Below are 24,909 nucleotides of genomic sequence, written 5' to 3' on the forward strand. Positions count from 1 at the left end.
CCCATAAATGTTATTTTCACATTGTAAATAAGACGATGTTTAAAATTGAGTTATTTAAAAATGGTCATTGCTGACATATGTATCATCAACATTATGACGACTGACAACAGTTCAATAGAAAAAAAGGTTTAAAAAAAGAGAATATTATATTCATGATTAAAAGATAGATTATGGCGCTTTCCATCAAAGTGCCCAACGAGCACAGAAACCTCCCCATCCGTATTTTGTAAGCAATTTAAAAAAAAAGGGGGGGGGGTTATTTTTTCTTTATGCCTAGCCCCTGTATGGTACCATGGAGACATAACCCTGCAGGTCTACCCTGTAGTAAGTATAACATAATATAACTTAACCTAACGAAAAACTATCCCCCTTCCCTTTTATTTACAACTTCAAATAAGAGGGTGCTTTCAGTGCTTAACAAAGCCGTGTGAGGTAAATTGCAATTTCTCCTCCATTAACGTTTTCCTTTATCTCTAGCTTAAATTAGTTTTCCATGTAAATATAAAATTAAAATTTCTGATTGATATTTTAAAATCTTAATGTTTTAAATTATATGTCTAGAAGTAGGGCAGCAATAACAAGATAACAATATTTGTATATTACAACACGCGAGGTTGTGCCTCTAACTCTATATTCAAATTTGAAGGAAAGGTAAAAAAAAATAATCGTTCAATTTTGAAATAGAATAGCTTAAAACCTTCCTAGTACCAAAATGAAACAGCCTTAAGCTGAACAACTCAAACTGACAGAAAAACAAAATAAACCCACTCTTTCTAATTATATAAAGTAATAAGGTTTTTGTATGTAGCCTAATATTTCGATAACAACTGAACCGATTGAGATCTCCATTTTATGAAAGCTTCTCTGGTTTTAGGCTATCTTATTTTTATATACAGGTTTGGTTTCAGGCTATTTTCCTATTTTCGTTACTCCTTCGAATACAGAGCTCATAGATGCTAGGACCGCAGCCGCCAGTACTTTAAATACAGTAATAACAAAAGATATTTCCAGATTTAGTAAATGTAATGTTGAATTTGCCCCTCCGAGTAATTATTTTCGTTTGGATCAACAAAAAAAATTGGGTTAAGGAAGGGTGTTGGGGGTGTTCTCGGGCTAGGAAATTACCCCCCTTGCCAATCAATGCCCTAATAACTTTCACGAAACAATGAAAAACATCTCGAAAATTGTTGAAGATCGTTATAGTCATTTAAGATATCTTAGAAGACATACAGTCAAACATACTAGTATTCTAGTATTGGGAGCGATGCAATTAATACATCTATATGGGCACATAAATACATTTAAATGCGTGTTCAAGTCTACAAATTGTTTTTCTAATGATTCTAAAAAATTTCCAATTTTGCAAACAATAATTATAGTTGTAATAGTAGTGTGCTATCGTTTCTGCATAAATATAAACAACGCAATTGGATATTATCGCGACAAACAGATTATTAAACATCCCCTATTCGTTGGTTTAAAAACTTCATAAAATCTTGATTGGTTAGTACAAACTAGCACTGTCCAAACTTTCCAACCAATAACTTTTAATCTACAAAAAGAGTAATTTTGTTTGTCATAATTAAGGTTGTATATAAATTTTTCGTCCATTGTCCATTAATATTTAAAAAATAAATATTTTTTGGCTGACTTTTGATAATCTTAAAATATGCAAGCGTTAAAATATTTTTAAACTTTTTCATTATTCTTTTATTTCAAAATCCAATGGGTCTATTTTGGAATAATGATTATAAAGATATGTGTACATAATGGATGTAGGATATACGTGGATATATTGACAGGGAAATATGTGTCGTCAATTTAACTTGCTAATATGGACCTCATTTATTGGTCAGTTCGTTCGTCCAAATATGGTGGAGGGGATGTGGTAAATGGATTGTATCGGAGGTATCATTATTTTAGCTATCTTTTATCAGAATACATGATAATCTGGTGCAACGCAGCAACATCCAAGTAATAATATATCGATTGTGTACATATTATGATATTTATACATAAATAATGATAATTTAAGAGGAAAGCATAATTTATCATTTTCATAAGCGTAGCTTTTCTATAGATAAGGTATGGCATATAAACAGAAGACGCTTAAAATAAAAAATTGCAATACTTGAATTTTTAAAATTTTTATGACAGATAATTGTTTAAAGTTTATTTGACCAAATTCAAACCTTTTCCAGTATTACTTCGAAATCGATTGATATTCGCTGCATTAAAACCGTTTCACAGCCATACTGAAAATTTCAATGTCTGCTGAAAGCTGTCTATAATACGATGCGAAAACAACATTTTGCATATTATAGACGTTATCATAGGCTTTTGACCAATTTTTAAAAATATTTTTTTGTCCATTTGAAATAATTGTTAGAGGACTTTAGATATTTTTTTATCTAACAAATAGTTTTTTTAGTGAATATTGTCATCCTGGTTAATTTTCCCGTACCTAAAATGTTGAAGTTTTCATCAGGATTTTTTTAAAAGCAATTGGATAAATATTAATATCAGTTTTTTTTATTTTGTTTGCGCATGCTAACTAGTGCAGAATAAGATTTCTGACATTTCATCTATCTATTGCTATCTAATACTAAAGATTAAAGCGCAAAAATGTTAAGTGGCCGAATTTTTATCATTTTATTACAGAGTATTCTTCTAAAGGCAAAATATTTCTACATTTATCATGGTAAGTCTGTGATGCATTGCTCTGATGGCATGCTATATCATTGGAACATTTGAATAATCAGATAAGCATGAAGCCTAAAATCATTTTAAGGAGGTTTTTTTACTAGGTGATTTCTAAGACAATTAGGTATAAAACTAAAAATATTCCATTTTAATACAACCCTCCAAAGGTAGTAAGTACATTAATTTAAGAACTTTGCATTTAAAGTATTTTTACATTTGAAGATTGTTGGTAAAGCAAGCAGTGTCCAATTTATTTTCACCAACAATCAAAATCAAAAGAAGGTGTAATTTTGTACATCATAATTTGTGGAGTACATTAATCTATCGACCATTGTCTTATCCATTAAGGTGCCTGATAAATGAGTTTATTTTTTTAGCTTTGCTTTCATGTGCGTTGTCATCCTTGTTTAAAAAATGAATCTTGCTATCATGAATGAAACTGTGTTGTAAAACTGAAACCTTGTCTAGGCATGATTAGGTGGCCGCCTAGATTCATTTGTAAAGTTTTGTACAGCTATGACTGTACTGTAAAGGCATGATCACTGGCCGCCTAGATAGATTTGTACATTTTGTACATCTGTGTTTGTACTGTCTAGGCATTAACAGGTGACCGCCTAGGTTCATTTGTACAGTTTTATACAGATGTATCTATACTGTCTAGATATGACCAGATGGTCCCCTAAATACATTTGTACAGTTTTATACAGTTGTATCTGTACTGTTAAGACATGATCAGGTGACCGCCTATTCTACATTATCAGGTGATACATTTATACTATTTGAACATCTGTGGCTGTACTGTCTAGGCCTTATCAGGTGGCCGCTGTATAACTCAAAACTATTATTTTAATTTTCGTGGAAATTTTATAAAACCAAGCGATACTATTTTTAGGTTTGATTCTATTTTTATCGTTGAAAAAATCCTTTTTCAAATATTCATTTAAACTTGGGATACTAGTGTAATTAACAGTACAATTACAACTCCCTCCCTAGATTTTACCGTGTGTTTGAATTATGCTGCATAAATCGAGTAAATATTAATTGCCAACCATATAGACACAAAGTGATAGGTGTTCTTTGATTTGCGCAAATTTAAAATGTATTTTTTATTTATTAAAATCACAATTTACAGTTTAAAATTAAATTATTTGACTTGCGAAAAGGTTGAATGCCTATTATTTATAAAAAAAAACTAGACTACTTGTAACTGGTTTAAGGCTAGTTATCCTAAATAATGTTGCTTCTTTTTTTTGTGGCAGTTTTTTTAAAACACTTAATTCAGACTTATGCACTATTTCTAGCTTTTTGGGGAGATTTTCTAGGATACAGAACTTTAAAATCAAATTAAATTACAAATATTGTTTAACTTATAAAGACAATCATATAATTAATCCCTGCTTTATTGGCCCAAAGGTCATTTTCTTTACAACCATATCATGCAGGTTTTCTCATGACGAGTCTAAACCGGTTTTATTCTGGCAGAAAGGAATAGGATTAGGGGCCATTTTATAATTGTAACATGGCCTTAAGGAATAAGAAAATGTAAATATACATTGATGATAAACAAAATTTCCTTTATGAAGGTGAAAACCATTAGTTGAAACATTTGGACACTCAACTTAATAAACCAACCAATCAAAATTTGACCAATACCCAATAGGATAAGCCAACATGATTATGAAACTTTGGGTACTAGTGTATTTAACAGTAACTATATATATATAGGCTTTTGAATCTATGTTAAGGCAGCGCTTTGTATTTTTTTTGTATTTTTGGCGATTTCTATTGGGAGTGTGGTGGTACCATCCCCTTAAATAGCTATAAACCTTCACAGGACCTATGAGAAGCTACACTGTAAAGGAGAACCATATCGGTTCAGCAGTTAGAAAAACAAACAGACAGACAGAGATCCTTTTACTTTTTAATAAGGATAAATGTCTGTGTCTTTGAATCTAAATTCTGGCGAGCTAAAATCATGAGTAGACATGCACTTTTTTACAGTTATAAATGGATAGGTAAAAAGTATAGTACCATTTCAACACTTAAAATAGCCTAAAACCGCCCCAGGAACTGAGTTAAAAATCCTTAAAATAGATTAGTAGTTAGAGAGATCTTGAAGGACAAAACCAAAAGACGTTACTAACATATAATAGGATAATGTTATGCTTTATCCTCCATTTAACTTTCCCTGGATTCTTGGCTTTTCTGACAAAAGCTAGGCCTTGCATTACTCTAACAAAGATTTTTAAAGATAAATATATAAAACTTAAATTTATTGATATAAATATGTAGATTATCAACCAAATAAATTTATAGATGTAAAAACAAAGAATTAACAGATGGACTGCTAAATGATAAGCATAAAAAAACAGACAGACAAATGTGTACCAAACTAACGGACATATTACAAGCTAAAAAGATAAATAGATAGACATATAAAAAGAAAGACAGATATTATACAGCTAAATAGATAGACAGAAATGGAGCTTAAATGTCAGACAGATAAACAGCTACAGATATATAGAAATATACAGCTTAACAGATAGACAGATAGTTAGATAGACATACAAACTTATAAGCAAATATACACAGCTTAGCAGATAGACAAAATACAGCTAAATAATATGTATACATATGAACTTATAGACAGTTAGATAGGCATACACCCATAAAAAACGATAGACAACCATATATAAGCATATATATATAATATATACAGATAGACAGATATTCAGCTTAACAGACATACAGATAGACAGATATAAATAAAACATATAAGCCAATAGACAGCCAAGCTGATAAACTGCCAAACAGATAGACAGATAGATATACAGACATACAAATAGACAGATAGCCCCATAAATTGAAACAGTTTTCATGCAAAATAATAACCTTGATAGGTATAGATCATACAAAGCAACAAATATTTTTTTTTGATTTTTCCGTGAATAAAAAAGTTATAATATTTGTTATTTGTTATTTATTTTCACTAAATATACAAACCTTTCTTCCCTCATAAACAAAATTAGAATTGTCCATGATTTTTTTTGTAAACTTGTGCAGTTTTGGAAGAAAGTCGATAAATGAATTTTTACCCCTGGGCAAGACAATAAAAGCAGTGTCAATACAATGGCACAAGAAAAATTGGGAATTAATAGTTTTTGAATCAACAGGATTATGGCACCCAAGCCCCCTTTAGATGGAGTGGGGGTGTAGATGAATGTGTAAGGAATAAAAGATATAGTATAGATGTAAAACTACCTGGATCACCCTATTAAGAACCTTTTTCGTCTGCTAGCAAATTGCCTTTTGTTTCCTTGTAGCGACTTAGCTGGGTTATTATTTCCGACGTTATTCGTTGATTTTTCAAAGACCCAATTGTAAGTGGGCACAGGGTCCTTCCCCCTCTAGTTTTTAACTTTAATGTTTAAGGAATAAGTTGATGATATTTTATTTCAAATTGATTTTAAGGCTATTTTAATTTTTTTGCTGTTTTTTTCATAATCATATCAAGAATGAATTCTTAAATTCAAATAAAAATTTTCTATTTTATATGAATAGATTTTGTGCTTATGCAATGCAATCTTAAGAAAGACAATTTACCCTGTAACCGTAAGTATGTATAAATATTTGTTCAGGCTAATGACACTTTAAATAGAAAATAAAATAAATGTGAAATTACAGCCTAAATCAGGGAACTTAAGGGATAAGACAATTGACGATAAATTGATGTACGTACATCCCCGATGATGATAAACAAAAATACACCTTCTGTAGAGTAATAGGTTATAGTGCCTTTCGTGAAAACGCCTCATAAGTGGCGTTTCGTCGTATTTTCACAATAGCTTTTCTCCTATTTCTAGCCCCTGTGGTGGGCTCTAACCCTGCGGGGCAATCACTTAACTTAACTTACCTAAAATAACCTATCAAAGCTACTTTGTAGTTACGATGAAATGCCCCTTAAGAGCCGTTGTCACGAAAGGAACTATACCCGAATAAAATATTAGTTGAAAAATTTGGACTCTACATGTTTGGAACCAACCAATCAAAATTTAATAAAAGTAAAACTTTTTAAGCAAACCAATAAGTTATAAAACCTTTTGTACCGGTGTAATTTACTTATCAATGTTTCCCCCCTCCATTGATAACATTCTTATGGACATAATCATCCATTTTTGCTTTTATTAGCTTTATCATAGAAACGTTTTTGGGTAATGCACTCGAATTGAAATTTGATCATAGGTGCTAATCTGACTAAATTGGATTTAATACCAAGATGACAGTTATCCTTTGGTTAGGGAATGTACACAAGGTTTAAAAGTACAAGACTAATAACCTATATGTACTGTACATTATCTGATTTTATATTTGCAGTCATCGATATTTTTTTATTAAAAGTTAACTAGTTTTTTTCTTCTATTATTTCTACATATGACCGAGAAATTAAGAAAATACAATTTAGTATTATCCTACAAAACGTAGTCGCACAATGCATTGGGCGTACTTTAACGTAGGAAGTGACGTATGGACGGACGTACAGACAACCACCATTTACAGAAGATCTGCGCTGATGATTCAAATAAAATTGTTGGACACACATTTTCAAATTATTCCAAATTTGTATCGTAATAATGTGCATTAATTTTGTTTGCCGTACCCTTATTAAGTATTTAGCAACCTGCGAAGCTACGATATAATTAGGTTATTCCCGTCCGTCCGTACGTTACATTGTGTAGATATATATCATGTCATATGTATGTTAGCCATATGTCTTTTTCGTTGGCTCAAAAGCTTTGGGTTTTTATCAAATTTTCCAAGCTATTTGTGTCTAAAAATGTTAACCTATAGTTTTAATCTACAGAGCTTTGCTTACAATTATAGGTGATGTACATTAACTTATTTTCCATTGGCTTATCCCTTAAGATCCCTGCATAAACACATACATATATTTCAAATTTGTGCTGATTTAGATACAATACCTGCCACAACTAATATTATGGATTGTAATTACTGCGCTAGTTGTGGGCATAATAATTCTTATCAATAATTTATATAATATATAATTTATCAATTTAGCCAAATGTTAATTGAATCTATCTATCTATTGATTTTATAGCATATACCTACATTATTTGCTTAGCCTACCCTTATAAAGCAATTTCAATCTATCTATCTATTTATATCAAATTAATGCGCTATCTGTCTATGTTGCGTTGAATTTATAGCCTAAATTTGCATTAATTTTGTTTGCATTACCCCATATAAAGTCATATTGACCAATTGGAGGGTAGCTGCTCTGTAATCAACTATATAACAAGGTCGGTTATGTTCTAGAACATAAATGACATATAACTTATGCCAATCATAGTCTAAGTTTAGAATGTCAGCCAATAAGAGCATTTTTGACCAATGAGAATTAAGAGTTTTATTTTTTAATCCAATTAGAGCCTAGACATTAATTTTACAACCAATTAGAGATAAGATTTTAAAATTTTCAACCAATAAGAGGATAAAACAAAATTGATTTTAAACAAATTGCATGGTTTCGAACAGTTATCATCTTTGTACAAAGTTGATTGAATAAGGATTATAATAATAAAGATTAAATTTTAATGTATTGTCCTATGACTCATAGAGAGGGGGGAAGGCTGTTTATTACACTAGTCCCCAAAGTTTTATAATAACACTTTCTTTGGGGAAATTAGTGAATTTTGATTTGGGATGTACATAGATTTTTTGGCCATTGTCTTGTTCCTTTAGATCTCTGCCTATGACTGTATCCTACTGGCTAACAAGAATGAAAAACTTACATGTGGTCGCATCCATATGATGGGGTGTATATGAGGCTTCTTGTTGCTGTACACAGATCTGTTGACCGGCGGGAAATCCTGGTCCTCGAACAGCTGACCGCGGTCACGGCACAGACGCTTGATGTGGGCATAGTTAGTTTTACCAAGTTTACGTTGTAAGGACCTAAATTGTTTATGTTCATAAATAGCGCAGTAATAGCAATATCAGCAATTTAAAAGAAAGAACAGCAAGTACTGTCAATAAATATGATGCATATATTAAATTTAAAGATCATTTTATCAATAATTGACGGTAGCACATTATTTACTTTCGTACTACGCTATTGACGCATCGAAGCAGCTGCACAAACTTTTAGTCATCCATGGAAGGAGAGAACGTTGGACGAGGAACAAAGATTCCCAAAAATCAATTATGTGACGTCATAAAATGAGGGATTATCCATTTTTTTTATAGGGGTTTTCATTCCCACTTCTCCTCTCATCTCCCTCATTTTTATGACGTCACATGCTGATTTTTGAGATACTTTAAGATTTTATTTTAATTTATACTGATTCCCAATGATTTAAGACATGTTCTCTCATTCGTTGGCTTTTATCTTAATTTGCAGTGCTAATATTTTCAAACCAATATTTCTAATCTACAAAAGGGATACTTTTATCTATCAATATTTTGGGGGTTAACATCAATTTATTATCCATTATCTTATCCCTTTAGATCCCTGAAGAAGTCATCTGTCTAATTTTTCTACCTGTCCATTGTCCAGTATCTTGACAGAGTGGACTGCTTGTCATCCAGCCGAGGTTCCGGGCCACCACCACCCAGCCCGTATCCGGGCATTCCAGGTCCAACACCTGGATAGATAGATAGATAGATAGATAGATCTATTTGATAGATAGATATATTTTATAGATAGATAGATAGATCTATTTGATAGATAGATCTATTTTATAGATAGATAGATAGATCTATTTTATAGATAGATACATAGATCTATTTGATAGATAGATCTATTTGATAGATAGATCTATTTGATAGATAGATCTATTTGATAGATAGATCTATTTGATAGATAGATCTATTTGATAGATAGATCTATTTGATAGATAGATCTATTCTATAGATAGATAGATAGATCTATTTGATAGATAGATCTATTCTATAGATAGATAGATAGATCTATTTGATAGATAGATAGATCTATTTGAAAGATAGATCTATTTGATAGATAGATCTATTTGATAGATAGATCTATTTGAAAGATAGATCTATTTGATAGATAGATCTATTTGATAGATAGATCTATTTGATAGATAGATCTATTTGATAGATAGATCAAAATAAAATGTCTCTTTTAGACTTACAGACAGACAGGTGATCAAAAAGATGCACATATAAAAAAATCAGTTTTATGTCTAAATTAAAGCCGAGAAAGTCATATTCTGATTTTAGTCGTACAGACGGACAAAGTGAGTTATAGAGTAGCTTCGCAAAAAATAAAAGATAGATATTAGATGGCTAGATACCTTTATTAGCTGGGTTCCAACCATTAAACCACTGGCGCATGGCTCGGCTGTGCGATTCTGAAACATGAAAAAATTAATTATTTGTAAAAATCAAAAAAATTTTAATGATTTTAATTGAGTTTCGTCATAGTATTTTACAGACATATAAAGATTTTTAGTTGTTAAGCTACTATATATAATAATTTGAAATGTCCGTCTGTCTCTCAGTTTAGGGAGAAACGTAATTACTAGGCTTCTATAAAAGATAGTAGTATGATTTTTTTTGTAAAGATGTCCTATTATAATGAGTTATTATAGTTTACTTGGTTGGTTAGTCTATCTGTAATGCTTTGTCATTTGATTTCTTTGGGACAAGTTTGATTTACATAGCTGCTTGTATAGATAGACGTTGGAATATTTTGGAAGATTTTTCTGACCAATGACATCCACTCTTAAACGCACTTAGTACGTCAGTCTGTCTGTAATTTTCTAGTCAAACATGAATTAATACGTTTTAAATTACATTTATTTATATTTCAAAACATTTTTTATCCATTTTTTTATTTTCTTATGCTTGTTCATCATACTATTTATTTATGATTTAAATAAAAAATGCAATGTCATTAAATCAATAAAAAAAACTTTGATAAAGGAATACACAATATGAGGAATCTAAATGTTAAGACAATGGCCGATAAATTGATGTACATCCTTAATGATAATACACAAAATCAAACCTTCTGTAGATTGTCATTTATGGAAGAAACTTTGGACACTTAACTTAATGAACCAACCAATTTAAATTCAATAAGAGTTTCCAAGGTTGTTAAGCCAACGAAAATGAATAAGACATAATATACTTATCAACAAAATAAGCTTAAGTTAAGATGAACTCTACATTGTGCTTGGTATAGATGACAATGCCCGTAATAGCGAAGCTCTAAAATCAAAGATTAGGACACACTATTCGGCATATTTTATTATTCCGTTTTCCTAAATCAAATGATATAATAAATAAAGGCATGATAAACAAATAAAGCATCGAAATTGTAGAGTACAGATGGAATCTTTCTATTGAATTAAAACATTTTAATATATATACACATTAGAAGATTGGCTAAGTTAATCCTTATATAAAAGTAACAGGTTGACTGTGAGTCATACAATAATGTTTTTCCTTTATAGTGAAGCTTCTCATAGCTCTTTGGAAACTTTGGAAACTGGGAGGGTTCCACCTTTTAAGCTATTTTTTACTTTTTTGTTATAAAATCAAAATTGAAAGTGCATGGGAGGGGGTATAGACTTCCCTTTTTATTTGAGAATTAGAAACTTCAGGAATTTTTATTAAATCTTGATTGGTTGGTTCAACTAGCAGAGTCTAAACTTTTTCACCAATAACATAAACTACAGAAAGGGTTATTTTGTATATCATCATGATGATATACATTAATTTATCGTCAATTGTCTTATCCCTTAAGAAAATTTGCCATTTTTAGTAAGATATAGTTGATTTTAACTACTATAATTATTTGTCAGTATAATACCACTCAGTTCAACAGGTGCCAGTATGTAATAATTATACAGATAAATCATAGTTTAATTAACAACACCTCTCGCGCTAAAATATCTGATAATATTCAGGGTGGGAGGGAGGAGACATTGGACTGTAAATTACAGTGATACCCAAAGTTTTAAATCTTTTTCATTTGCTAAAAACATTGATTGCTTAGTTCTAAAACTAGTAGTATCCAAACTTTTCAACCAATAATTTAATTTATAAAGGTGAAATTTTGTTTATTGTAATTGGGGATGTATATCAATTTATCTTCCATTGTCTTATCCCTTAAGATCCCTGCTGATAATAAATGAGGAGATAAACAGATAAGTTAACCCTGTTAGACTTGCAGCCGTTGGTTGACAAAGGTTTAATCGACTAAATACCATTTAACAAAAGTGATTCAATCAACGAAAGGAATAATGTTGTTGATATATTCGCGTAGACATGAAACAAATTGCAAAAATTTGTCAATAATGGCCACTTTTATTAGAGAAATTTAGTCGACATAAAAAAACTATTGGAATTTTATGTCAATTTATTCCATCTAGGTTTCTCAGGGACATTTCCTTTGCTTTAACTGTGAATAATAAGTATAACTTATAATAGCAGGGAAGAAGGGGTGTATAGCAATTTTTCATTCATAGTCTTATGCCTTAAGATTCCTGGATAATAGAAATAATTCAGGGATCTTAAGGGATAAGACAATGGAAGATAAACTAATGTATACCCAAAATTGAGTTGATCAAAGTTACCCCTCTAATTGGACAATTAATTTAAAGTCCCCAATGATTAAGAGAACTTTGGGTACATAATATAATTTACTGAATAATATTTCCTGCTTCCCTGGTAATAACTAGCTACTTAAGAATTATAAGATAGCCTTAATTTTAGCAGGAAGGAAAAGGACAATGGCAGTGAAAATAATCTACAATCAATACTAACCAACTATGAAGTTTTGGAATAGGTCCGGGCCCCTCATGGAGATATTTTTCTACTTTTTCGTTCTATTTTATAAAAACTTTATATCTATTAGATGCTTAATCATTGAATTAATTTTATGGATTTCCAGCCAAATTCAATGAAAATTTGGATCCTTGTTTTTAATGAATTAATTTATCAGATTGTCCGTAATTTTTCTCTATAAGATATTGACCATTTTTTGGCATGGCTTGTAGCCGCGTGTCAGCATATAGTAATCCGCGGCTGGGGAAATAGTCATTCTACAATTTTTAAAATAAGCTAGATATTTCAATCCATCCTTTTAGAGTTGTACTTTTCAGAATAGATATTTATCGCATCGAATTATAGACAGCTCTCTTCGAAAATCCAATGTCTATTTTATTGGCCAAAATGATTTACTTAGAACTGGTTCTAATCCTGCGAAAATCAATCGGATTCAGAGTTTAATTTGACGGCTGTCGATTCTTGATTTTTTGCCCTTACATTATTATTACAAGTGTAATTAATATTTTACAGGTATAAAGGTATGGATATAGGTTTTTAAAAAGTACGAAATATTTATAGTTTCCCTCGAATTGCATTAAAAATATGGGGAAGGAGAAGTTTTTTGTTTGTTTGTTTATTTCTTTAGGTCAGGTTAGGTTAGGTATTAGGTATTAGGGTATCACTACAGGGTTATGGCCTATAATAGATTTTATTAGTTTATTTTCTTATTCTATATTTCTGTATTTGGGATAGTAAAAAATTAATTAAAACAATAATTTTAACAGGATATACAAACCTTGTACGGTCATAGATGAAAGTAGAAACAATCAAATCGTATTACATAAAGTAGTAAGGTTTTTTTATTTGTCAATAAAAAATAGCTAACCACTGAACCGATTGAATTCTCTATCTTAGGGAAGAGTCACATAGGTCTCAGGATTGGGCTTCTTGGGATGGTTCAAAGCTATTTTGGGGTGCACTATTCCTAATTTTAGTAAAACTAAAATATTCATTAGTTAACATACATAAATACATACATACCCACATATAGATATAAATTAATGATTTAAAATGTATATTATTAGAAGACAATTAGAATATTATTAACATTCAATATGGGAGGGAGTGGTCTTCTGAATAAAATAGTTTATCATTATGACAACAGGATTAAAACTACATTGCAATGAAATCTCCTTTAATCTTAACATTTGCTCCAAAGTTGATGATTTAGCTTAGTTTTAGAAAATTTATCTTTAAGTCCTAAATATGCATATTATTAAGTTGTGCTTGTTCATTACATAGATATGAAATTTCGGTACTCTTCCTTCAGGCGGGTCATTTTTTCTTATGCCTAATCACTGCGAGAAGCCCTAATATTTAACCCCGCTGGGCTACAGAGTACCTAATATATGCCTATTAACTGCGGGAGGCCTTAATCCGTATCCCCTCTGGGCTATATAGTACCTTATATAACCTAACCTAGTCCAACCTAAAAAAAAGAAAAATTACCCACTACCCCCTTATTCTCGATTATTTCCAAATAAAGAGAGAGGGTTCTTTGCTCGACAAGGCACTTTGAGAAAAATGACCAGCATTTCTTTTTCATTTTTAATCTAAACATGACATGGCAGAATATAATCGTACTCGCCCCTATGGGTTCAAGTACCTTTTAAAATATGCATATAGGTTTATAAGTATTCATTTATGCCTATATGTTCGCATTTTTATTAGAGGGATAATGAATCTGATGAAAATTAATGTTTGAACCACACTTTTAAGAATCCAATAACCTAAAATCATGAGAATTTTGCCTGTTTTTATGTCAAGACATTTTTAATCATAGAGAGAGGGGACAATGGGCTGTTTATTATACTAGGCCCAAAAGATCTATAATAACGTCGGCTTAACAACTTTGGGGACAGTAAATTTTGATTAGTTCGTTCATAAAGGTGAGTTTTCAAACGTTTCAACCACTAATTTGTGCATCATTATTGGAGATGTGCATCATTTTATCAGCCATTGACTTATTCCTTTTGATCCTTGATTCTTAATAGTGGGCTAGGTTGCAACTTTACTGTAATTTTTCTGTAGATTTTATGTTTAGAACCCTCCTCTTGTTTGCGGATTTATCACGTAGTTTAAAGATTTAAGATAATAATATACTTACTTAAAAACAGCAAAACAAAGAAAAAAGTGTCCAAAAGTCGCTTTTTAGATAAATTGTCATATTTAATTAAAGTTATACACATAATATGGTGTATAATCGCCATAGAAATAACCATTAAAGGTAAAAACATTTTGAATGGTATATAGTTGCTATGCTTTCTTAATTGAACCTTTTTGAATTGACGATAACAGCATGCTTAAATTAACGACGGAAGCCTGATTCTAATTATAGAAAAGCTCTGCTTTAAAAATATTTAGAAAATGTTAATATGTTAATTTTTGTGTAACCGTAGCTATTGGCTATTATAAAAAAAATTTGATGTTTTGTATTCTTCATAAAATAGTTTGTTAAGTTCATTCAATCAAAACAAACCTAACTTTTTTCGCCAAATAGGACATTGTCATATATTATGAAAATCAATTTAACATTTAAGTGGGACAGAAACCAGGGAGTAAGGGAGGGGACAATGGGCAATTAATTCAATTTAAGAGGGTTCGCTGAAAAGCAATGAAAACCAGATTTATCAAGAAAATTTTACCAAAATTGTAAAGGGATCATGGTAACCTAATTTAGAACAAAATTAGTTCTAAGAAAAAAATCATTTACTTGAAAACTAAATTATCAACACATCACAATGTAGTAAACATTCTGTAATTAATCACTAGAAAAATCTTGTTTAGAACTACCTCAACCCTTCTGATATATTTATAACTGACCCCTAAACTCAAGCGGTTCTTAGATTATTTAATACATAAATATCACAGTAGAGTTTCTATACATGAAAAGACATTTTCTTGGGAAAAAATATTTGTTAAAACCAGTGATAAATAACAAACTTTTCTGTCTGCATATTCAAAACTAGCTCAGCTAGTTAGCGGGGCATTGATGCGCAAGTCCCCAAAATCAGTAAGAATCCGCTGTATTCGTGCACATTCCCTTTAAGACAGTCCCCAAAGTCTGAGACTCCTTAAAAATTGAATATTCGATCCATTGTCCCCTCCCTTACTCCCTGGACAGAAACACATCCTAATACTTCATATATTAGACTGGTTAAAATTGTTTTATATAAGAAAGCTAAAATGTGAGATACAGATAGTTAGATAGCCCTTTTAGAAACGCCGTTTTGGAGGTCTTTGAGGTAAAAAAGGCTTTATGTTTCAGAAACAGATTCTATGACTGAATGGTTGAATTTAGCATCCATCTGAATATTTTCATATATCTTTTGTGTTGATAACGATTATAGCACGTATTTATACAAATAGTAGCAGATATAAACAAGGATGACAACATCCATAAAAGCGAAGCACTGAAACGGTAGGACAAACGGACATTAACACTTATATATTGTCAGAACTAAATAATCAGAATATAAATATATAAGAGTCGAAGCAAAATTCTAAGTAAATTTGTTAAAAAAAATGTTTATACAGGATAATGTTTATGGACATACCTACATTTTTAGGACTTAATTATAGAGTTGCTTCGCTTATAACATTATACTTTATTCTCCCAGTAATCAATATACCAAAAATCAGATCAATCGGATGATTTGATCACATAAAAATTTGTTGTTAAAAAAGTAAAAAATCAACATGTTTAAAACGGACGTACGGACATTTTAATAATGATTATAGAGTTGCTACGCTTTCTAAATCGTACCTAACTATTAAAGGAATCACCATGCAAAATTTGAAATCGATAGGACAATCCTAACATGCCTAAATTAACGAAAAAAGCTATCCGTTACGGACGTACGGACGTACGGACGGACCAACCCTAATTATAGAAAAGCTTCGCTTTTAATAATTTTACAGCTAACTTTTTTCTTTCTGTTTCATCTCCCTACTCTTTAATGTAGTAAAACTAATGAAATAAATGACCCATTAACTGACTTAAGATACTTTTGATTGAGAATGGTTTCAATATATTTTAAGTTAGACCGTCCGTTAGTCCGTCAGTATAGCTCAGAACATGTGTTTAAGCGTCTTCTAATCTTACCCTTGCACAAGAACTCCTATAGTATAAGTATAACATAAAAAGCGTAGCAACTGTATAAAATCATGTGTATTTTTTAACAACGAATTTTATATGATAGAATTATTTTGAAGTTGTTTGAAATGGAGATCAATTCTTAAGGCAATTAAGAATATTAATAGAAGTGTTGCATGTATGTTATTCTATTATATAAAGTAGTAAGGTTTTTTGTCTATTGCTTAAGATCTCAACTACTGAACTGATTGGGTTCTATATATTATAGTTAATCTTCACATAGTTCCCGTTATTGTTTTTAGGATATTTCATTTTTATGTTTAAGCCTTAGGGTGCTTTAAGCTATTTTTCTAACGCCTAGATGTTAGAGGCGCAGCCAAAAGCTTAAGTAAGAATGTTCCCATTAATTCTAATATATTTTGATAAATAAGGGAGCTGCAACTCATATTTGTGTTCGTTTGTTATATTTGTTGACCTTCGCATTAACGAATATTGTCTTTCTTGTTATTTTAATCATTAGATAAAATTTACCAAAAGTTCTTCCATCCTTTATTTACTAGGCTGTAAGTAAATTAACCTAGGCAAACTAATGTGGGCGACGTGCTAAACATTAGTGGACAGAAGCGTAGCAACTCTACAATTTTTAAATTCCTTACATATCCTATTAAATTACAAGTTTAACAACAAGCGAAATAAATTTAAAATAATTTTTGGGGGGCAGAAGATAAAAGGTCGTCAATTCTACTACAGTTGAAAATCACGTAAAGGTTTCGTGATATTTTTCGAATTAATTTCGTTGTTGGTATATTTGATGAAATAAACCACCCTCCTTATTCTTATATAAAAGTAACAGGATGTCTGTTTGTCATTTTGTGTCTCGAGGGAGAAATACAAGAGAGAAAAAGTGATAGTAGAAAAGGGGAAAAGACCTCAAATAAATTGTAATAATATTATGACCTCTTATGAATGTTGTCATCCTTGTTTAATTTAATGATATAAGTTAAAATGCTGTCATAAGAAATTATATATGGTCATCAAATACGAATTTCGTGTCTTGATTTCAGAGTAGTTTTGGCGAAACCGCCCTTTGCCTTAAAATCTTGATGTTCCCCTTTCAAGTGGCCTTAAACCTGCCCTGCGTAAGTAAGAAGCTTCTCTGAAGCACTACAAAGTGTCCGAAAAATTAGCCGTGTGACGTCATAATGACGAATGATATGAGAAGTGGGAAAGGAAACCTCTCAAAAAGAGATGGGTCTATTGACGTCACACGGCTTAATTTTTTCGGACACTTTGTAGAGCTTCAACTTCTTTAAAAGGAAGGACAAAACAGTTCAGCCATTTACGATATCTTTTTTGACAAATACATTTAAATATTTTTATTGCCTTCTTTATAATTAAGGGGACGAGGTATATGGACGGAACTTATGCTAGCGCTTAAGGTCTCTTTACACGTTTTCTAATTCGTTGACTTTAGGTACTTAAATCTTAAATCTTATTTAGGTTTACAAGTAGCAGTTTGATCTACAGAAGGATAATTTTGTTTATTTTAATTTTTTTGGTAAATATTAAACCTTTGGTAGCTCAAATATTGAGGGATAAGACAATGACCGATAAATTGATGTAGATCCCCCATGATGATGCACAAAAATACCCCCTCTGAAGAATACAACTAGTGGGTGAAACGTTTGGACGTTCAACCAAATGAACCAACGAATCGAAATTCAATAAAAAAGCGAATGAACAGTCCAACGTCCCCTCCCTCACTTGAAGAATGTAGATTAATTTAACTACTAATGCGCTTTCCCTTACAGATTTATGTCCTAATTTATATGTAATACTGCCCAGATGTTTATGTGTGCGGGATTATTGGCGTATGCAGGGATCTAAAGGGATAAGACAATGGACGATAAATTGATACCTCTAATGATGATAAACAAAATTATACCTGCTTTAGATAAAAAATATTGGTTCAAACGTTTGGATATTAGTAGTTTTAACCAACCAATCAAGATATAATAAAAGTACCCAAAGTTTTATAAGCCAACAGACGAGAGAACACGTTTATATAGCTTTATTGCAAGTATGATTTACAGTCCCTCCCTCCCTGGGAGGAAAGGGACATTGGACTGAAAATTTCACTGGTGCCCAAAACTTTATTACCACGTTATCTTATTTAACTTTGGGTACTTTCATTGGTTGCTTCCAAACTTGTAGTTTTTAACCAATAATTTTATTCTACAAAAGGAGAAATTTTATTTTCCACCATTGGGGATGTATATCAATGTATTGTCCGTTGTCTTATACCTTAGATCCCTGTAAGGCACAAAAACACTAAAAAGCATTTTGTTAACCTTCATAATCGACTATATGGAACTAAATGAAAGTGGCCACAACTGAAAAATAATCGAAATGTTGTCGTAGGACATATTACGGTCAACTTACATCGACATTAGGACCATTATCTCTTTAATTTCAAATTTATTTACAAAATGCAAACCTTTTCAACTTTTATCTTCTGACGGTTAGCATCGTTTTATGTATTAAAACCTCCATTAAAGTGTACTGATTTTTACTCACAGAATTTGCTAATAAGGAATTATAAAGTAAGTTGACAATAATTATATTTCCTCTGAGGTTATAAAAGATAGATGCATGATATTTAGGGATAGATTTCTTTAATAGTTTTGGTATATTTGACCATTCAATAACATTAGCAGCTACAACGCTCTTTGGCTGCTTTTTAGCGGCTTGCTAATATATCATCGTTTTACTATATCTCTTTAAAACCTAGGTTTAGGTCTAGATAAAACTTCTGATTTCCATTATTAACTTACCTAAAAAAGTAAAAAGAAACGTATAATTATAGGTAATAATAAAATATTAAGTTTTTAATAAAAAGCATAGATTAATCAGAGACTTAAAGGGATAAGACAATGACCGATAAATTGATGTACATCCACAATGATGATACACAAAATTACCCCATCTGTAGATTAGAATTAGTGGTCTCAACTAATGAACAAACCAATCATAATTTAATTAAAGTCTCAAAGGTTGTTAAGACAACGAAAAAGAAAACGTTATTCTAAGACTTTGGGGACTAGTGTATTAAACAGTCCATCTCCCCTCCCGCCCTGGATTAAATACTTATAGACAAAAATATTTTCCCCAATACTTGTTTGCCAGCCTAGATTTTATTTTAATAGTGTGCCATAACTTCCGAAAAATATTTATCACTTTATGTTAACCGTAAATTTTTACTACAAACTACACTACTCTATCTACTTTTCATCATTATGAATGACTCCTCTAATACCGTTAGTCTTTTGGCGGATTTTATGAAATGACACTATGCGGATTTAATAGCACATCGATTATGAATAATGCAAATAGTTACCGCCCTATGGATGAATTTCTCAAAACAAATATTACATTTTTTTGAAGAGGGGGGGGGGAGATTTCTCAAAGGAGAAAAAGTTCTTACTTATATTAGAGAACTCAATCGATTCAGTCGTTGACAAGATCTTAACTAACAAACAAACAGAAAATCTCACTTCTTATAGGATTAATAAGAAAACTTAATTTAAAGTCGGAGATACGGAATGTGTCATGTGTGACGTCATAAAAATACGTATAAAAAAGAAGGATGAGAGGAGTAGTGGAAAAGGGAACCCCTAAAAAGAGATTGATTTAGACGTATTTTTATGACGTCACACATGACACTTTCCGTATCTCCTTTCAATTTTTGTTATAAAAGATGAACACTTTTTTGGCATATCTATCATGAGTATGGCTTATTGTGTTAGGTTAATGGATGTAGAATAAAGGTGGATATTATGACAGGAGAAAAATCGTCGTCAATTTAGGTTGCAATATCCCCTAGCATTTATTGGTCGGGCCGTTTATCTAGTAGGAGGGGAGAGGATGAGGGAGGGCATATCGTTATTTTAGCCCGCTACATAGTTCACTTTATTATAGAACATGAAAATCTGGTGTAAGATCCAAGTAATATTAAATCCATTTTTAGGTTTATACGTACCACAAATTTATTGTTTTTAGATACAACAAAATATTTATCTTATTATGAGGAATAAAGTATGGATGTTTGTCTGTCTGCCTGAGAGGGAAGAGACATTAGACTATTTATTGCAATAGTTCCCAAAGTTTTATAATAACATTTTCTTTTTCGTTGGCTTAACAACTTGGGGACTGTTGATAAATTTTGATTGGTTGGTTCAATATGTTAGTGTCCAAACGTTTCAATGACTAATTGGGGATGTACATCAATTTATCGGCCCCTCTAGATCAATGGTACATATATCTATTAGGATTTTTAGACCGTTTAGTTTATATTTTTGAGGAAGCTTTAAATTGTTCTACTCTAGCATATACAGACAAACACACAATTTTCTCTTTACTTTCAAAATTCTAAAACTTATTTAATTTAAATAAGATTAAAATATTTAAGAATCATCTTTTTTAATAAATAAGAAAATTATGGTTAATCCTTTATATAAAGTACATTAAATTTCTTTTTAACTCAGTGAAATCTTAATTCTATTTAATTTGATACTATACAAAAGAACTTTTGTTAGCTCAAAAAAAATGAGTCATAGATCTTAAAAGCGAGGCGTTTATACATTTAGGGTTTTTAAACTTTGTATGATGACTAATGTTAAGTTACTATTGGATATCATTTAGAAAGCGCTACAACTCTTGAACATTAAACTAAAACACGACAATTTTTAGCTTTTTAAAAATAATTATGCTATTTAATTGGTCTTTAGAATAAGGATTTCTAGCACGTTTAGTTCCAATGTTATTTAAAAGAGCAACATCTCTATAATCAGATCTTAAAATGTAAGTATGTCCATATTGAGAATGCTGTATATAAGCATTTTTGTTAATGAAGAATATTTTTGCAGACTTTAAAATAATGTTTAATGTGTGTTTGTCTGACTGTTGTTTTATGGATGTTGTCATCCTTGTTTTTATACAATAAACATTTTTGTTGTAATAAAATAACTATGGGTACGATTGTCCTTGTTAAAACATGAATTACAGAGTTGCTATGCTTAATGAAAACATGAATAATGAAATTAATATTTGCACAGATTTGACCTTTATTGCAGGGGTTCACGGATAAGACAATTTATGATAAATAACCCAAAGTATTGATTGTGAAAATGCATTTACTAGTGGGTACATTTTTGGTAGAATGATATGATGACTCTAGGGGGCTCGGTGTCGCTTCGGGTTCAAGACCTCTCCACGCACCTTGAAACATTATGATTGCAGTATAAAGCGTCCATTCGCCCATCAGCCAACCAACCCTTTGATTGCACGACCTTTTTCTGAGAAGTCCTAACTGTGCATGGTAATGAGTTGCACCTGGTTTGTGCCATGGCATTCCCCTACTCTAACTATTAATGTCGCGCACCTGACATAGTAGCAGTAGGAACTATTTTTAACGTCTTTAGTTATGACGCGGTGTTGAGCCGAAATTCGAGGCTATCACCTCCCTGTGTGTGCCTGTTGGTATAAAGACAAATTGTAGAAATATTTAACCTGCATTGTCCCCTCCCACCCTGGTTATTGATAGATGACCAGTTTCTGTTTGGAAATAGATATACATTCAACAATTTAAATCAAGCATTATTTGTGTGTTTTTTTATCTTTCCCCAAATAAACAATTTCCTCTTTTCTAAATTAAGTAGAGAGGTATGAGACAGGGATCTAAAGGGATAAGACATTGGCCGATAAATAGATGTACATCCTCAAAGTTAATACACTAAATTACCCCATCTGTAGGTTACAATCAGTGGGTCCCCTCTCTCTCTGGGTATGGGGACATTGAACTGTAAATTATACTGGTATCAAAAGTTTTAAAGGATGTCCTCTTATTAATTGGTTTAAAACTTTAGCTTTCGTTGCCAAACTTTTCTGCCTATAGTTTTAACTTAAAAAAGGGATTATTTATTATCATAGAGGATGCACATCAATTTATCAATTGTAATATTGTTGTCAACCCCGTAACTTAAATTGTATATTATGTCTATGTTCCTTAATTTTTCAGAAATTAATTAATCATTTTTTTGCTTGGATTTGCTAAGGAGCTTTAAAACTGGACTAGCTTTATTTCATTTCAATTTTATTAACCTATTAAATAGCGAAATTACTCTTTAATTTGTCTATATGTCAGTTTTATTACTTTTAAGATAAACGCAATTTTAAAAGCTGCTATCAATGATTAACGATTTTTGTGATGATTTCCATGACCAAATGTACAATAACAGTGTTAGATTTGCTTTAAAGATGATAATTAAGATATTTAATTGATATTTTCAGCTTTTGCAACGGCCAACCCAGTTTATGATAGTACCAAACCATGCATAATATGAATATGTGTCATAATATCATTTTTTGAATGCTAATGTTTAAATACATATCAATCTATTTATATTTGAATTTCTGGGATGATATTAAAGATAGATGTCTGAAATTTAGTGTGAAGATTCTTATGAACATCTACTCTATAACTAACTTTGTCTGTCCATCTATTAGATATTATTAAGTTTTTTAGTAAATACCAAGAAAAATTCATTTTTTACTTTATATACGATAATTAATGTTCAGAAAAGCTTATGAAATATTCAATAATATTCTAGAAATAAAAAGCTTTGTTAGTTTAAATAAGGAATTAATTATAAAAATATTCAAGCCCCAACCTTTTAATTGCACGTCATTTGTCTATGTATTTATAGTATTAGTTAACTATTAAATTAATTAATAATAAAAACTTTGCTATAACTTGTTGTCGTTTGAATCTGTCTGTACTATTGATGTATTACATTTTACTGTTCTCTAAATGTTACGTTGTTGCTACTTACGGATATAATTGTCCTTGTTAATATAAACAACATAACATAATAAAATAACTGTTAAATTATGAATTTTTGAAGGAAAAGACAGGAAATTTATGTCTCCAAGTATTATGTGTGTGTGTGTGTGTGTGTATGTGTGTGTGTGTGTGTGTGTGTGTATATGTGTGTGTGTGTGTGTGTATGTGTATATGACAAAGAGCCAAAGGTTACATACCAAAGATTTGAGTATGTTTGTTTATCATAATATGCACGAACCTTTGGTATATCTATCTATCTTTGTTTCCATTTATCTATCTATCTTCTCATTTATCTATCTAACTTCTCATTCATATATCTATCTTCTCATTTATCTATCTAGCTTCTCATTCAACTATCTATTTTCTCATTTATCTATCTATCTTCTCATTTATCTATCTAACTTCTCATTCATCTATCTATCTTCTCATTTATCTATCTATCTTCTCATTTATCTGTCTATCTTCTCATTTATCTATCTATCTTATCATTTATCAATCTATCTATCCTGCAAGTTATCCTTCTATCTAGCTTCTCATTCAACTATCTAACTTCTCATTCATATATCTATCTTCTCATTTATCTATCTAGCTTCTCATTCAACTATCTATCTTCTCATTTATCTATCTATCTTCTCATTTATCTATCTATCTTCTCATTAATCAATCTATCTATCCTGCAAGTTATCCTTCTATCTAATGATGAAATATTGGAAATCGAAAAACGCCTTAAGTAAATGTTATGTACATTTTTACAGGGAATATAGACCTATACTTATTTTTTTCATGCTCCTTCTGGTTGATTCTCAAAACAGGAAAGCGCAGTTTTTTAGTCACCGTGTATATATTATATATTCTATTAAATTTCTATTAATATTATATCAAATCTATTTATCTATCAAAAGTAACAGGATATCTGTGTGTCTGTACCAAAAGATCTTGCTATCTGCTGAACCGATATGTTCTCCTTTGAAATGTAGCTTCTCATAGGTTCTAGAATGGTTGTAGACTTTTATATTCTTAGATAAAAGTCTTGAGATGGTTTTCAGCTATTTTTCTGCACCCTCCCTTTAACACCTTTAAATAAAAAAGCCCCTAGTCAATGCCGCTCGTCAATCCATAATTATCTATCTATCTCTGTACACTTTATCTCCACTATTAATCTATCTATCAATTCATCTAATTGTTACAAATTACAAACATCGCCTTAATGACATATACACGGCTCAAATATATCAAATATTCAGGGAAGCAGGGAACAGACAATGAAAAATAATCTTCAATTCTTAATTCCCACAATATTGACTACCTATCAACGGGAAAATGTCACTAAAGT

The 24,909-nt window shown here is 30.9% G+C and overlaps 1 protein-coding gene across 5 annotated transcripts in view; it reads right to left on the minus strand.

Annotated features, from left to right (window-relative positions):
• The window catches only part of LOC145323789 (calpain-9-like), a 197,469-nt gene that overhangs the window by 56,730 nt on the left and 115,830 nt on the right, over window positions 1-24,909 (minus strand). For all 5 annotated transcript variants that reach the window (XM_080166330.1, XM_080166331.1, XM_080166332.1 and 2 more), the window contains exons 14-16: window positions 10,038-10,094; window positions 9,263-9,365; window positions 8,514-8,676 (exon numbers count right to left, since the gene is read on the minus strand). In XM_080166330.1, the coding sequence (XP_080022456.1) occupies window positions 8,514-8,676; window positions 9,263-9,365; window positions 10,038-10,094 (323 nt within the window). The remainder of the gene's footprint in view (window positions 1-8,513; window positions 8,677-9,262; window positions 9,366-10,037; window positions 10,095-24,909) is intronic.

Source organism: Acartia tonsa, chromosome 7 (genome assembly GCF_053477335.1).
Source record: "Acartia tonsa isolate MP-2025a chromosome 7, ASM5347733v1, whole genome shotgun sequence".
Classification (NCBI taxonomy): domain Eukaryota; kingdom Metazoa; phylum Arthropoda; class Copepoda; order Calanoida; family Acartiidae; genus Acartia; species Acartia tonsa.